The sequence below is a fragment of the Cuculus canorus genome, chromosome 2 (genome assembly GCF_017976375.1).
Source record: "Cuculus canorus isolate bCucCan1 chromosome 2, bCucCan1.pri, whole genome shotgun sequence".
Lineage (NCBI taxonomy): Eukaryota > Metazoa > Chordata > Aves > Cuculiformes > Cuculidae > Cuculus > Cuculus canorus.
Window position 1 is genome coordinate 34310693 of NC_071402.1, and position 12802 is coordinate 34323494.

The following is a 12802-nucleotide window of genomic DNA, read 5'->3' on the forward strand; positions in this document are numbered from 1 at the left end:
TATCAGCAAAACTGATTAACTATGTCTCCTGTTTTCAAGTGAGTTTGGTGTTGAGACGTTTTCTAAAACTACACTAAAAATACCGAAATGTAGACAAATTCCCCCTTAATTATCATGTCACTGGAAATATTAAAATATAATTCACATAAATTGTCTTTTTAATGTTTACCTTAACTCCTTTTGATATTAATGACGACATGTAGATGCTTTCCTCATTCAGTATAAATGTTGTCCAAGGGAAGTAGCTATTTGCAAACTGTAGGATGACATATGTGCAGCTAAACAAACAAACAAACAAACAAATAAATAAATAGATTCCTCTTCACTAAAGAGCAGTCATATAACAGTGAGTAACGATGTGGCTGCAGGGCAATTTAAGGTTATTTAAGCACAGGCTGCCTTGTAATTCAGCAAAAACTTGAAGCCAGCACTTGACGCAGTGCTGCTATCACAAGAAGCTTTTCTGCCCTTCTTTTGCCTCCAACAGCTCATTCTCATGAGCATCACTGTGTGGTCCTACAGGTGCTAGTGCTGGCACAAGCAATACAGCAGCTGGAGAGTACAAACAACAGCTGTAGGTGGGAGAGAAAAGAAGTACTTCTGGTGGTGACAGTGCTGACATAGGCTAGTTTAAATTATTTGTGAAATAACAGCCTAAATTATTGTATCAGGTAGGAGGCAGAAGATTGTAGTCAAATAATGATCATGCTACTGTTTTGAAGTAGCAGCTGTTCCTTGTGGTTTGTAGATTGTTCACGTTGTGTGTTCTGTGCTAGCCACAGTTTTAAAGTCTAGATTTGTACCTTCTTAAAAAGAGTGAGGGAAAAGGAAGAAGAGGGCAATTTCGGTTCTGCTTTGTTTCTAAATAAATCATGCAGTTTCATTTACAATTACTGTGGAAAAAGATACTGCTTCTAGATGCTTAACTTATTTTCCACTGCAAAATATGTTAATGAAAATGGTGTAAACATCAAATCTATTCCAGATTAATGGGAATGTTTTTTGTTTTTGTTTTCAGCACCAAAGGGAATACTCCATCTCTCTCCTGATGTTTATCAAGAGATGGAAGCAAGCCGCAACAAATCAGCCCCTGGTACCACTGTAAGCTATTTGTCATCCAAAGAAATGAGCCAGACTTCTAGCTCTTTCTTCAGCATATCTCCTACATCAAATAGCACAGCTACGATTGCCAGGGAACTTCTCATGAATGGAACATCCCCAACTGCCGAAGCCATAGGTCTAAAAGGAATATCTCCTGCTTCCCCTTGTTCTGCAGTGCAGCCTTCAAAACAGCTGGAATATTTGGCAAGGATTCAAGGCTTTCAGGTATGGGAGGGGGAAAATGAAGCTCTTCAGCCAGAATCATAGCATTGCCATCAAGGTTTCACTCTTGCCTTCTTGAGTGTGGGCAGGCATGTAACTTATCTTGTAAAATTAGCTGGTGTCCAAGGCAGTTTCTGGGTCCAGGAGAAATAACCCTGCACCAATACATGTGTCTCCTTCTCTTTTTTTTTTTGTTCCTTCCTTCCATTCACCTTACTGCAAGCCATCTTTCCTTTGTTTATTCTCCTTAAGTAATTACAGGCTTAATTTATGCTTTTTACTTGCACTTCTTTGAGAGTCTTCACCTCTTGGCATTAGATGCTTTACATATGGCTTTGGTGTCGATTTCTGTCTTCAACTCTGATCCAAAAGGTACTGGTGCACCTCCTTAACTTTGCATTCGTCTTCTGGTCATGAAAGCCGTTACTGTGCTTCCCACTCTGCACCTTTTCCTTGTAACCTGTAGAACAACATTTTGATCAGAAGGTGCAGCCTAGAACCAGACCTGATGTCAGAGCAATAAAGAATGGTTTTGACATTCCAATCAGTACTAGAGAATGTAAGATGTACCATGCTGGGTCAGCGCATGAGTCCTTCAGCGCTGATGACCTGTATCCAGCAATTGCAAATACCCTGCATTTTATAGGACAGTCACAGGCTCTGTAGTATATCCAGTCATTACTACAGTGTGGAAGTTAGGAAAAGGAAGCCTCTTCCCAATCACCGTTACATGCATATATGGATAGTAGCTTATTTTACTGCTTTACACCATCGAAGAACAGGACTAGCTATGTAGAAATATTCTTTTTCCTGTTGTAGGTTTTGGTGAGTTTTGTTTTGGTTTTTTTCTTGTCAGAGTTGTGAATTTGTTTAATATGAAAAGTTGATTTCATATGTTCTAGCGCATGTCATTTAATCATGTAACCAAATTCTGGATATGGGAGGTTTCTGCTAGAATTTTTGTGAGCCTGATAAAGATTTTTTTTCATTAAAGCCCATGCAATTTGCAAAGTATGCAGTTGTTGGAAGTGATTTAAAAGAGGCTGCTAGAATTCAACAAATAGCATCAGATGTTCTGTTGATATAAGCAGCATAGTTAAAATTATGTTTGCAAACATCAGGTATCACCAGTTATGGATTTGACCTAATGCTGTTTCTGTCTAAAATGTACATTCAGCTTTTTTTTTGGTTTTAATTTTTCAAATGTCATTCTTGAGTTATTAGTTTGAAAGTCTCTTGGTGCATGAAATGGTAAAAGTGTAAGCCTCACCACGGTAGAGTTAAGCTGCTAATAGGGATTCAGTTTTTCTGAGTTCCATTTGTTACCTGCCTGTAGTAGAAACAGACGAATTCTGATGAAAAGATACTCAATCCGTGAAGTTTTCACTGCTCGCTTTCACATCTTGTCAGATTGCTTGTGTCTGCTAGTAACACTTCATTTTCATAGAACTGATACACAATTTATGTTACTGTTTTGATTCCTACTTGCCTACAGTATGTGGTTACTGTAAAATGATTGGTTGTGTTTGTCCTGGTTTCTTTTTTTTTTCCCATGCTTTTACTCTAGATGCTTTTGTAGAAATCGTTTTTAAAGGGTCTTGCCCTGAGCCAAAAATTTTAATCCATTTCTTCCGTAAACTAGACTACTACTTTTTACTTGGCCCTGATATAAACCAAGAATTTTCGTAGAGGTTCTTGATTATTAACATCAATCCACTGTGTATGGAAATGATGGTTGTACATCGTCTTAGCCTGCTTTTTAACAGCTCGCTTGAATAAGCCTGGTATTGATGTGCAACTGCCACTGCTGGGTGGTGGAGCTGAGGTGGAGCAGTGAACAGAATCTCTGTGAGAAATGGCTCAGTGGCCTGTCAGGTGCATATCACAGGTCTCTTCACCATTTCAGCCTAGAAAGCTCTTTGTGTTTAAGAGTCTAAAAGCAGATTTATTTACAGGTTAACTTTCTCAGGCATATTTAATAAACAGAAAACTACTGCGTTTGCAAACAGCTAGCTTGTTTCATGTTTCCTGAATGACCCCAAATGATTTTTAAATTGTTAGCATGTATTTGTATTCTGGTCCAAATGATAAACATAGTTTTGTCTTTCATTGAAGAACATATACATTCTGTTCTGTTACAATGTATTTTTGAAATTTTTTTTAAAAATAAATAAATACTCATATGATGTTTCATTTGTAAATGTAAAGAATGTTATTTACTTACTTGAATGGGTTTTTTCAACTTCTTTAGCTGCAGGGCTCATGTCTTTAAAATGTGGTTATTTATTTAAATTCTTCTAAATCTGTTTGTACACAATCTCAGCCATGTTCTGTTGTAAACCCTTAATATTAAGAGATATTGGGACCAATGTATGGAAAAGTACTAAAAGATTACATTTTTATGTTATTATTCTAGAGGTATTTGTAATTGATAATCAGCAGCTCAGTGTCACTGAGAACAGGTTGGATACTTCTGAATATTTGAATATTGGATACTCGGGCTTCAAATTAACAGTGATAATTAAACTCAAATACTTCAAGCAAGCCTTTAAAAACTCTGAATAAAGCATTTTTAGTGCTTGCTTCATATTTTTGAATACGTTTTACCAGTTAATTGTTTTGAAGAATTTGCCCAGAGATTATATAAAGGAAAATTCTGCTTTCATAAAATTGTTAAATGACTATGTGGTATTTTGGCCATTGTTTTGTAACTCAATTAGGAAAGTTACAGTTATTTTTTCTGACCAATTAAGTGCAGTGAATTGTTCAGAGAGTTTGTTTAAATTGAAGCATTCAGAGAAGCTGTTTACACATGAATAATTTGAGCCTCCAGTTTTTACTGAGGTAAAACACAAGTTGCAGATAGTCCCATAAGAAATTCCTCTAGGAGTTTCCATGAAGCAAAGAGAGTGAAACTTAAAATGCCGGGATTGAGTGCCCACAGTCAGTCCCAGTGTACAGCTGCAGCCGTGTTTGGCTTTCTGCATTGGCAAGACTTGGAGATCTTTTTTTTTCCCCCTAATGCCTACATAATAAAATCTGACACAGGACATAGTTTCTACATAATGTATTTCTTTGATTCCAGTGGTTATGCAATTTATCTCTCTTTTTATTTTCCCCTCCACATTTGTTTGGCGATTAACTATTCCATTTTATACATTGATGGATTTAAATGTTGTATTGTTGGGCATTTCTAAGTGTTTCTCATTTTCCCAACGAGCAATGTAATGGTACATTTCTGAGTGACTGCACATACAGGAAAAGTCCTCCTACATGTACTAGAGTCAGGTTTCCTTGCAGCACATCCATCTCAGCTTGTGGTTTTGAACTGCTGGCAGAGGTGAGCCTAAACTAAATTTCCACATTTTGTACGAGGGCTGACATCGAGCTCAAATCTTTCTCTACAGTGGCTTTAAACAAAACAAACGCTCACTTTGCTTTGTTGGAGGATGGATTTGGAAATCAGTCTAGGAGTGCTTGGATCTCACTACTAAACCGTGACAGATACGTACATATGGAAAATCTGAGGGAAATGCAGCCCTTAGTGAATTTCAAGGAAAGAGCTGTAGTTTGGGTCTGATCTGTTTGTAATCATAAATGTCTTGGAGCAGGTCAAACTCTAAAAAGCACCTAAACAGCATTTTCACAATTGTCACAGGCTCTATGGATGCTAATAGCGTGTCGTTTAGAGGTGTAAAATAATCCAAAAAGGTAGATGCTTCTTGGGATTTTCATAAACACATGACTTAGAGTTCACTTGTAAGCCTGGAAACCCTACACAGTGTTTAGCAAATTTGGTCTGTTGCCTCACACTGTGAACTCATTGCCTGAAGTCATTCATACCTGTGAGACTTCTGCCCTGGACTGTGTTATGTGAGGCAGATGTGTCCTCATGTGTTGTGGGTTGTCATTCTGTTGTGATTGATAATGGTGCTTTCCTCAGTATCTCCTCACTACTTTTGCTGAAGGATGTAATCACTGACAGGAAGGTAAAAAGCGGTGAGTCTGGCTTCTTCAGACTTGGTGTGTAGTGTGTGAAACAGCTGCTGGTCATAGCTTAGATCGTGTTGTGACTGTTCCTGGTCTCTCTCAAATTTAGCTGTGACTGCTAACTTAGTGCAGCACCACAGAACTGGTGCCTGGCTTACTAGGTAAAGGACCTTCGCATCCATCCCACCTCCGTTTGTGAAGATTTGTGTGTCTCAATCCTGCTTTTACCTGAGAGCTCTTTCTCTTTGACCAGTATTAAGTGCGCTGCCAGAACTGTTTGACAGAGTGTTCATGCTAGTTAGAGTTCCCGGTCTTTTTAGTAATGAAGAGTTTGGACTTGAACCTCTTTCTCAAGCAAATCTAGACACAGTCATGACAATCTGATTTGAGTCCAGTGGGAATTTTTAATACAAAAGAAATGAACGAGGGATTCAGGGCTAAAACTGAGAAAAATAATTGGGTTATAAATTATTGCCGACATATTGTAACTTTCATATCTTGAAATCTGGTGCGATTGACTTTGTCTTCCTTCATTAATGTTCTGTGTCCAAGTATGCCAACTCATTGATGATGGCTGAAATAGCAATTTCAGTTCTAAAGCTCTTCTCTAAAGCAGGTCACAATTAAGAAATGTTGTTTACTTAGTTAAATTAAAATTCATTCGACCTCACTAGACGGAAACAGCTTTCCTCTCATTAGTTCTTGTTCGTTACATGACTCAGCAAGATATGCATACTTAATATGCTAGAGTTCCCTGGGAGTCTTGATGTTATCTATTTCCCTCCTTTCTTACCTTTGAAGCTGTTTTTAGCTCAGTAAAAGCAACAGCTTATCCCTTTTCAGTCAATCTTTTTCTCTTCCCACAGCAAGCAGGATTTTTTTCAATTTAAGTTTCATCCATCTTTGCCAGCACACCAGGATGTTTCTTTTTTATGATCTTTGGTATGACTTAGGAATGGAATACTAGGGCCAGATCATTTATTTGTACAAATTGTTATAAGTCTAAAGGTAAGGGATTGACACACCAGTTGTGGATTTGGGCATCTCAAAAACCTTCCATAAATTTGTACAGTCATTGTACATACAATGTCACATTCACACACAAAAAAAAATCATGATAAATAATAGTAATAAGGCTACATTTACCAGTCTTTTGACCTCTTGAAGAACACAGATCTCTGAATTAGCTTTGAAAAATGCAAGAATTCATTGATGGAGGTTGCAGCATTAGGGAGAAAAAACAAGCAGGAAAAAACCCTGAAGCATTTCTCATTGGCTCCAGATTTTAGTGAAGTGAATAAAAACTAAAGAGTAATGGAGATTATGAGATACTTTATATTGTTCTGGTGAGTAGAGGTAAGGTGAAAGCATTCTGAGAAGTGCTTAGTATCGCATCTATCTGCCTCAAGTTGCACCAGAGGAGGTTCAGGTTAGACATCAGGAAAAATTATTTCACCAGAAGGGTTATTGGGCACTGGCAGAGGCTGCCCAGGCAGGTGGTTGAGTCACCACCCCTGGAGGTTTTTAAAAGATAGGTAGATGAAGTGCTCAGGGATATGGTTTAGTAGTGGACAGGTATGGTTGGACTCAATCATCTCAAAGGTCTTTTCCAACCAAGCAGTTCTATGGTTCTGTGATCTCATTCTAAGCAGAATCTCCCTGCTGAGGAGGCCAATGGAAAGAAATGAAAACAGACTAACAAGAATGCTGTGGTGGAGGTGAAAGCTTCAATAGAGGGCACGTTAAAATGAAGCTTCTGTGTTTTCCCAGAAAATCAGTGGGCATTTCCTGTCCCTGGGTCTCTGATGGGCTATAGACTGCATTCCCACCCCAAATGTCCTGTCTCAGTTTTACAACAGATGATTTTTTTTTTTTTGTGGTTGCTTTTATTTCCATTCCTCTTTCAGGATAGAAAACAGCAACTACTCTTTGCTTCTGTTAGCCTTTCTTGTGGCTCACTGCATTGCGTACAGTGGCCCCCCACTATGTAATTCACCTCCATTCTTCCTTGGTAATTATCTACTAAGCCTACTACACTACAGAAGTTTTAGTTAGAAGTTTAATCATTTTGTAGTGATTGTGTTCAAGTAATCATTTACTTAAGAGTGAAATGGAGCCAAGCTGTGATAAAGCAACAAAACCCAAACTATCTCCTATGAGTCATGAATGTCTGATGTGATTTTCCTCGGATTGTCTCAAGTCACTTTTGAGGAAAAAAAAAGTAAAATTTTACTGTGTTTTGAGGGGAATGGTTCTATGTACTGAATTATTTTAATAAATATAGTTGTAATTCTAGTGTTAGTTGTCAGAGAGAGTGTATTTTCGATGTTCCCTGCAGATGAATGGTCGAAGAGGTATGTTTTAGCAAGTGTTCAGATAAAAGCCAATGAGGGAAATTGTAGAAAATGCTAGAAACTAGAATGTAAGCCCAGATGATACTGTTCTGTCCTTGAATGTGTGGCTGCAGAAAGGTTTGTGGCCTTTCCTGTTCCAATCCCAAGCACTGTCAGCTTGGGACTGGAATCTCAGTGAACGGGCTGATTCTGGGAAGTGCAAAAGTCTCATCACTCGTTCAAACTGGAAAAAATAAACAACAACTAAAGGAAGCTTCTGAAATTAAAACATCAGGCTTCCAGTATTATTAATATAAAATGGATTTGAGGGCTATATCAGCGAATAATTTTATAAATGCTTCTTTGAAGCAGATGTTATCTCCAAAAATCATGAAAAAAAAGGATATTAAAAAATAAAAATGTTTGTAGAGTAATGTTAGAGAATACTTTTGAAATAGGGCTTTTAAAGCGAATACTGCTTCATCCACATTTGAGATCAAGCATTCCTGTTATTCCATGTATATAACTGTGCATCTAGCCCCTCACCACAAGGCACTGGAGACTTCTTTCCCAGCAAGACCGACTACACTGCAAATATTAGTGAAAATGTTCTAAAATAGTGTACAGTCAGGTCGAGAGGAAACTGTGACCAACTGATTCACCTTAATGTTAATACTCAAAGGGCAGTGGGAATTAATGACATTTATATTTAAAAATAAGTACTCATGAAACCCCTTTAAGCAAGTCAAGAGTGACTGTGTTGCTGTGTATTATCAATACCTGCTTCTGCGAAACAAGCTGTGGAATTGAGTGTTTTGTTCCTGCTGTCCTAGTGCCTTTGGTCTTAGTCAAGTTTACTAGCATTGTACCTGCTCGTTGGTCAGACTGGTATCTGTAAAATGATGTGTTGAATGATGTTGTCTGTTACCACTGAAAATATTGAAGTCTGGCCCTTTGCAGAGGATATTATCTTTCTGTGAGTTTGTACTATGCCATGCTCAATGGCCAGTACAATAAGCTTGACAGCAATGTTTGTCTCTTTCCCATGGGTAGTGTAAACACTTTTAGAAATAGTTGACAAAGCCCTTATTATCTCAGTTTCTGTCTCTTTAAATAGTTTTTTTTCTAATATGAAATTTGCACTTTTACCAATTACAAAACTATTGCCTTGTGTTCAAATAACTATGAACTCTTGTTGTAGGTTAACCCTGGAGGGCAGGTTAAACACCATACAACTGCTCACTGACTGCCCCCTGAGGGAGATTCTTAGGGAAAGAATCAGGACATAAGTGAGAAAACTCATGGGCTGAGATAAAGACAAAATCTGTGTGTGCAAGCAAAGCAAAATAAGGGATTAATTCACTACTTCCCATCGGCAGGTAGGTGTTCAACCTTATCCAGGAAAGCAGGGCTCCATTGCACCTAACAATTGCTTGAGAACACAGCTGCTATAACACCAACTGCCCCCACTCCCTTCCTTCTTCTTTGCCTGTTTTTTATCACTGAGCAGGATGTCATAGGTGTGGCGTATCTCTTTGGTCATATGGAGTCAGCTGTGTACCCCCCAGCTTCTCACCCTTCCCCAGCCTACTTACTGGTGGGGCACTGTGAGGAGCAGAAAAGGCCTTGGTGCTGTGCAAGCAGAGCTCAGCAACAGCTAAAACATCGGTGTGTTATCAATGCTGTTTTGGCCACAAAGCCAAAACTTAGTGCTGTACAAGCTTCTCTGAAGAAAATTAGCTCCAGCCCAATCAGAACTAGTAAAGCTTTTTACACTTCAGTGGCCACTTTACAGTTGTGAGCCACTGGGCAGAAGTCAGGAAATAGGAGAGCTCCTTTTATCCCTGTGGACTTACAGTCATTGTGCTCTGAAGAAAACTTATACCCATTTATCAGGTTATTTGCTACAAAGCTTCTCCGTTTGTTCCAGACAGCAGTTATTTTTGTTGTATTAAGAGGGAAAGATGCTTCCTCCCAGGAAAAGCAGCAGGTTAGTCGGGGGTTTATTGATAATTTTAGTGGCATCTCTGATTTGCAAGACACTAGGCTACCTGTTAATTGAGAGCCCTTACCTGGCTCTCAGAAACCTCCAGGCATCCTGCTGCACTGAAAAATCAACTTGCCATCAAATGTCTGTGTTCTGTAGGTAAGGGCTTTGAGGTCTCCAAACCCTAATTTATACATGAAAAGCCAAATGTAGGAAAACGTTTTTGGAATATAAAACAAAAGGAGAGATAAAACAGAACCAGCTGACAGCAAGAATTGTTCTTGAGAGAGCTTGATATAAAAATCAATACACCTGGACTTCATTGCATTCCGGTTTATAGGGGTTTTTCTTTAATCAACTAACTTCAGAGGGAAGGTAGACAGTACCATGGTTGATGGCAGTAACCCAGGGTAGTTCTGCAGGTAGTAGTTTTATTAGTTTCTATTTATTTCAGAAATGTTTCTGGGGACTATAGGCCATCTAGTCCATATTATCCTATTTTTGACCTCAAAGAAAGTCAAAATAGTGGTAGCCATTCTGCAAAAAATTAACCGTAAGAATCATTCTCATATTAGTTTCCTAAGGAAAGGTATGCAAGTTAGGAAACCTAGCGTGTTCATTCACAGACCATACTTTCGGAGGTAATATTTGCTGCAGGAAGAATGCTTCTGAATTAATCTAAGGGTATGTAGAATTAAGAAAACAAATGCAAATCTAGCTACAAGGAGCAGTAAATTTTCTAACACGAGGTTTCCAAGTACCTGGCTTCTGGCCAGAAATCTGTCTAAATTAGCTTTCTTCTGTTCTGGCCAGTGTTACCTCTCTCCTTCTTACAAGGAAGAAAGCCCTATATTCAAGTGCTGGTGAAGTTTTGCTCTTCTTGCCTCCAGAAGCATCCAGGTGCTGCCTTTTCATTTCAGTTTCTAGAAGGAAAGAAGGTTAATGGCTAGCATGGGTCCCCAGGTGTGGATGTTACCTTGGTAGCATTTTAGCTTTTCTTCTCGGCATCTTGCAAGTAACAATTTGAAATCCTCCCACCTATCCCTATGCGTAACTTGGTTGGTGGAAAAAATGTGAGTTAGATTTTCATAACCAATTTTAGAATTTAGGGGGTTTATGTATACTAAAGTTTAAAAGCTATGAGGCTGTCTCTTGCTCAATACTGCAGCCAGGACTAAAAGCACCAGGCTGCATTCCCTGCCAAAATCTTTCTAAGTAAATCCTAACGTGACTTGATAACTTAGCGACTGACCTTGACTTGGAATACAGCCCAAACTGAAAGACTGGAAGTTTAATATGGCAAAAATGTAAAGGTGCAATGCCGAGTTCCTCACAAACTGAGGTTCATTTTTAATCATAATAATGGAACTCGGCTCTTACGCAAAAATCCTTGAAAAGAGAAGCAACAAGAAAAGGTGAAGAAGGAGACAAGAGTTCCAATTTACTCCCCTCTCTGTGATTGTAGCCAAAGGCTTTCAGAGAAAGTGTTTCTTTTTAGTTGTTGTCTCCTTCAGTCTCATTCAGAATTGGGAGGACAACAAAGCAGGATAATGTTCAGAAGTGAAATGATTGTTTCTTGTTTTAATTAAAGAAGGGTGGGTGATTCTTTCTGCATAATGCCCTATATTCAGGTTAGTGTGCAAAACCAGTATCTGTACCAGCATCAGACTTTTCAGCAAATTTCATAGTGAAAAAGAGCGTACATGAAAACACATTTCCATTTATGCTTTTGCTAGAAATTGATTTTAAACCTGAGCTATTTTCTCTCTCCAAACTAATCGAATTTCTTTCTTCCTTTAGTCTTTTGTTCAGGATAATACCCAAGACACAGGTTCCTCCACAAATGCTCCCTCCCATGCTAGTTGTCTGTGTAGTTTATTAGCAGAACGCAGACTCCTGTACCTCTCTCTTTTTTTTTGAGGCCATGTGAAGAAAACGGGAGATCCCAGGGTTGCCAGTTTTTCATATTTCCTTTAACTGTGAATTATAAAATAATTACAACTCCTCTCTATGAAATGCAATATTTATCTGAATAATTATTGATGAATGGATCAGATTCAGACAAGTTGTTTCTGCAAAAACTGTGTCAGATGTAACATTATTTTGTAGTGCTTTGCAGTGGTATAATTTTTGAATATGTTTTTAAAATGTTTTTCGTACTAATTTTGGGGGATGAAGATTGTATTCAGTGTTTTAGGTCACTGTAGTTAAACTACTCCCTACTATGCCTTCAAAAAATACATATTTATAGAATAGAGGAAGTGAACAGGGTGACATGGTACTCTTCAATGTGTGTGATTTTTAATTTTTTTTTATAGAAAGCAATGTCCTATCTCCTGATTTCAGCTTCCGTATTAGATAAGTAGATCTCTCTACACCCTTGAATGCCAGCCATTGAAAATATGGGTGCTCCACAGGAACACCGTCTTTATAAATACATACCTGAGTTAAGGTTTAATAGCTGGAAGGTTAACAGTAAGCACTTTACTGTACAGTAAGCACTTCCGTGTACCAGTGGTGTTAGCTAGTTTTCTCTTAGTTAGAACCACACATCGCATTCAGGCATAATCTATGGCCAAATTTTCCAGATCTCATGCATCGCTGAAACAGGAGCTCTGAATTCAGAGGATCTCTAAACAGCGTGAAAAAGAAGGATGTGCAAGCTTTTTTGGCTCAGATGATAAACCTTTATGCATTTAGCAGATATTTTATATGTTCTCTTTGAGGCTTGTATCAAGTTAGTTTTTGCACTCTCATTTATATTTCACGTCTTTATAGATGTCAAGTGTCTGCATTGTTATAGTCAGGAACATAAGATACTACCACAGTAACCGGTGGCAAGGCCTTGAGTCTGCTTGTTGTTATGTATTTATGGTACAGTAATGGCTTATTTCTTAGTCTAAACGCTAGGACTGTATTTTAGTGAAGATTTAAGACTGTGATACAGCTGCTATTCAAACTCTTTAAGAGAGAGGCAGGTTGGGATAGCTCAAGATTTACTGCTGAACTGTCAGTCTATAAGCTACTGAGTGTCTTTACCCTTCTATGCAGTAGCTACAGTGGAAACTTTGTCCACTGCTGTGAAGCAGACACAGCGATTAATGAACCTGAGGCGCGCTAATCAAACATATTTTTTCTTGACACAATGATTGTGTTATATATCACATCC

At 38.3% G+C, this 12802-nt stretch overlaps 1 protein-coding gene across 7 annotated transcripts in view; it reads left to right on the forward strand.

The window, feature by feature from the left end:
* STAU2 (staufen double-stranded RNA binding protein 2) overlaps positions 1 to 12802 on the forward strand; it is a 165101-nt gene that overhangs the window by 83616 nt on the left and 68683 nt on the right. For all 7 annotated transcript variants that reach the window (XM_054060482.1, XM_054060484.1, XM_054060481.1 and 4 more), the window contains one exon: positions 1019 to 1326. In XM_054060482.1, coding sequence (XP_053916457.1) covers positions 1019 to 1326 — 308 coding nt within the window. The remainder of the gene's footprint in view (positions 1 to 1018; positions 1327 to 12802) is intronic.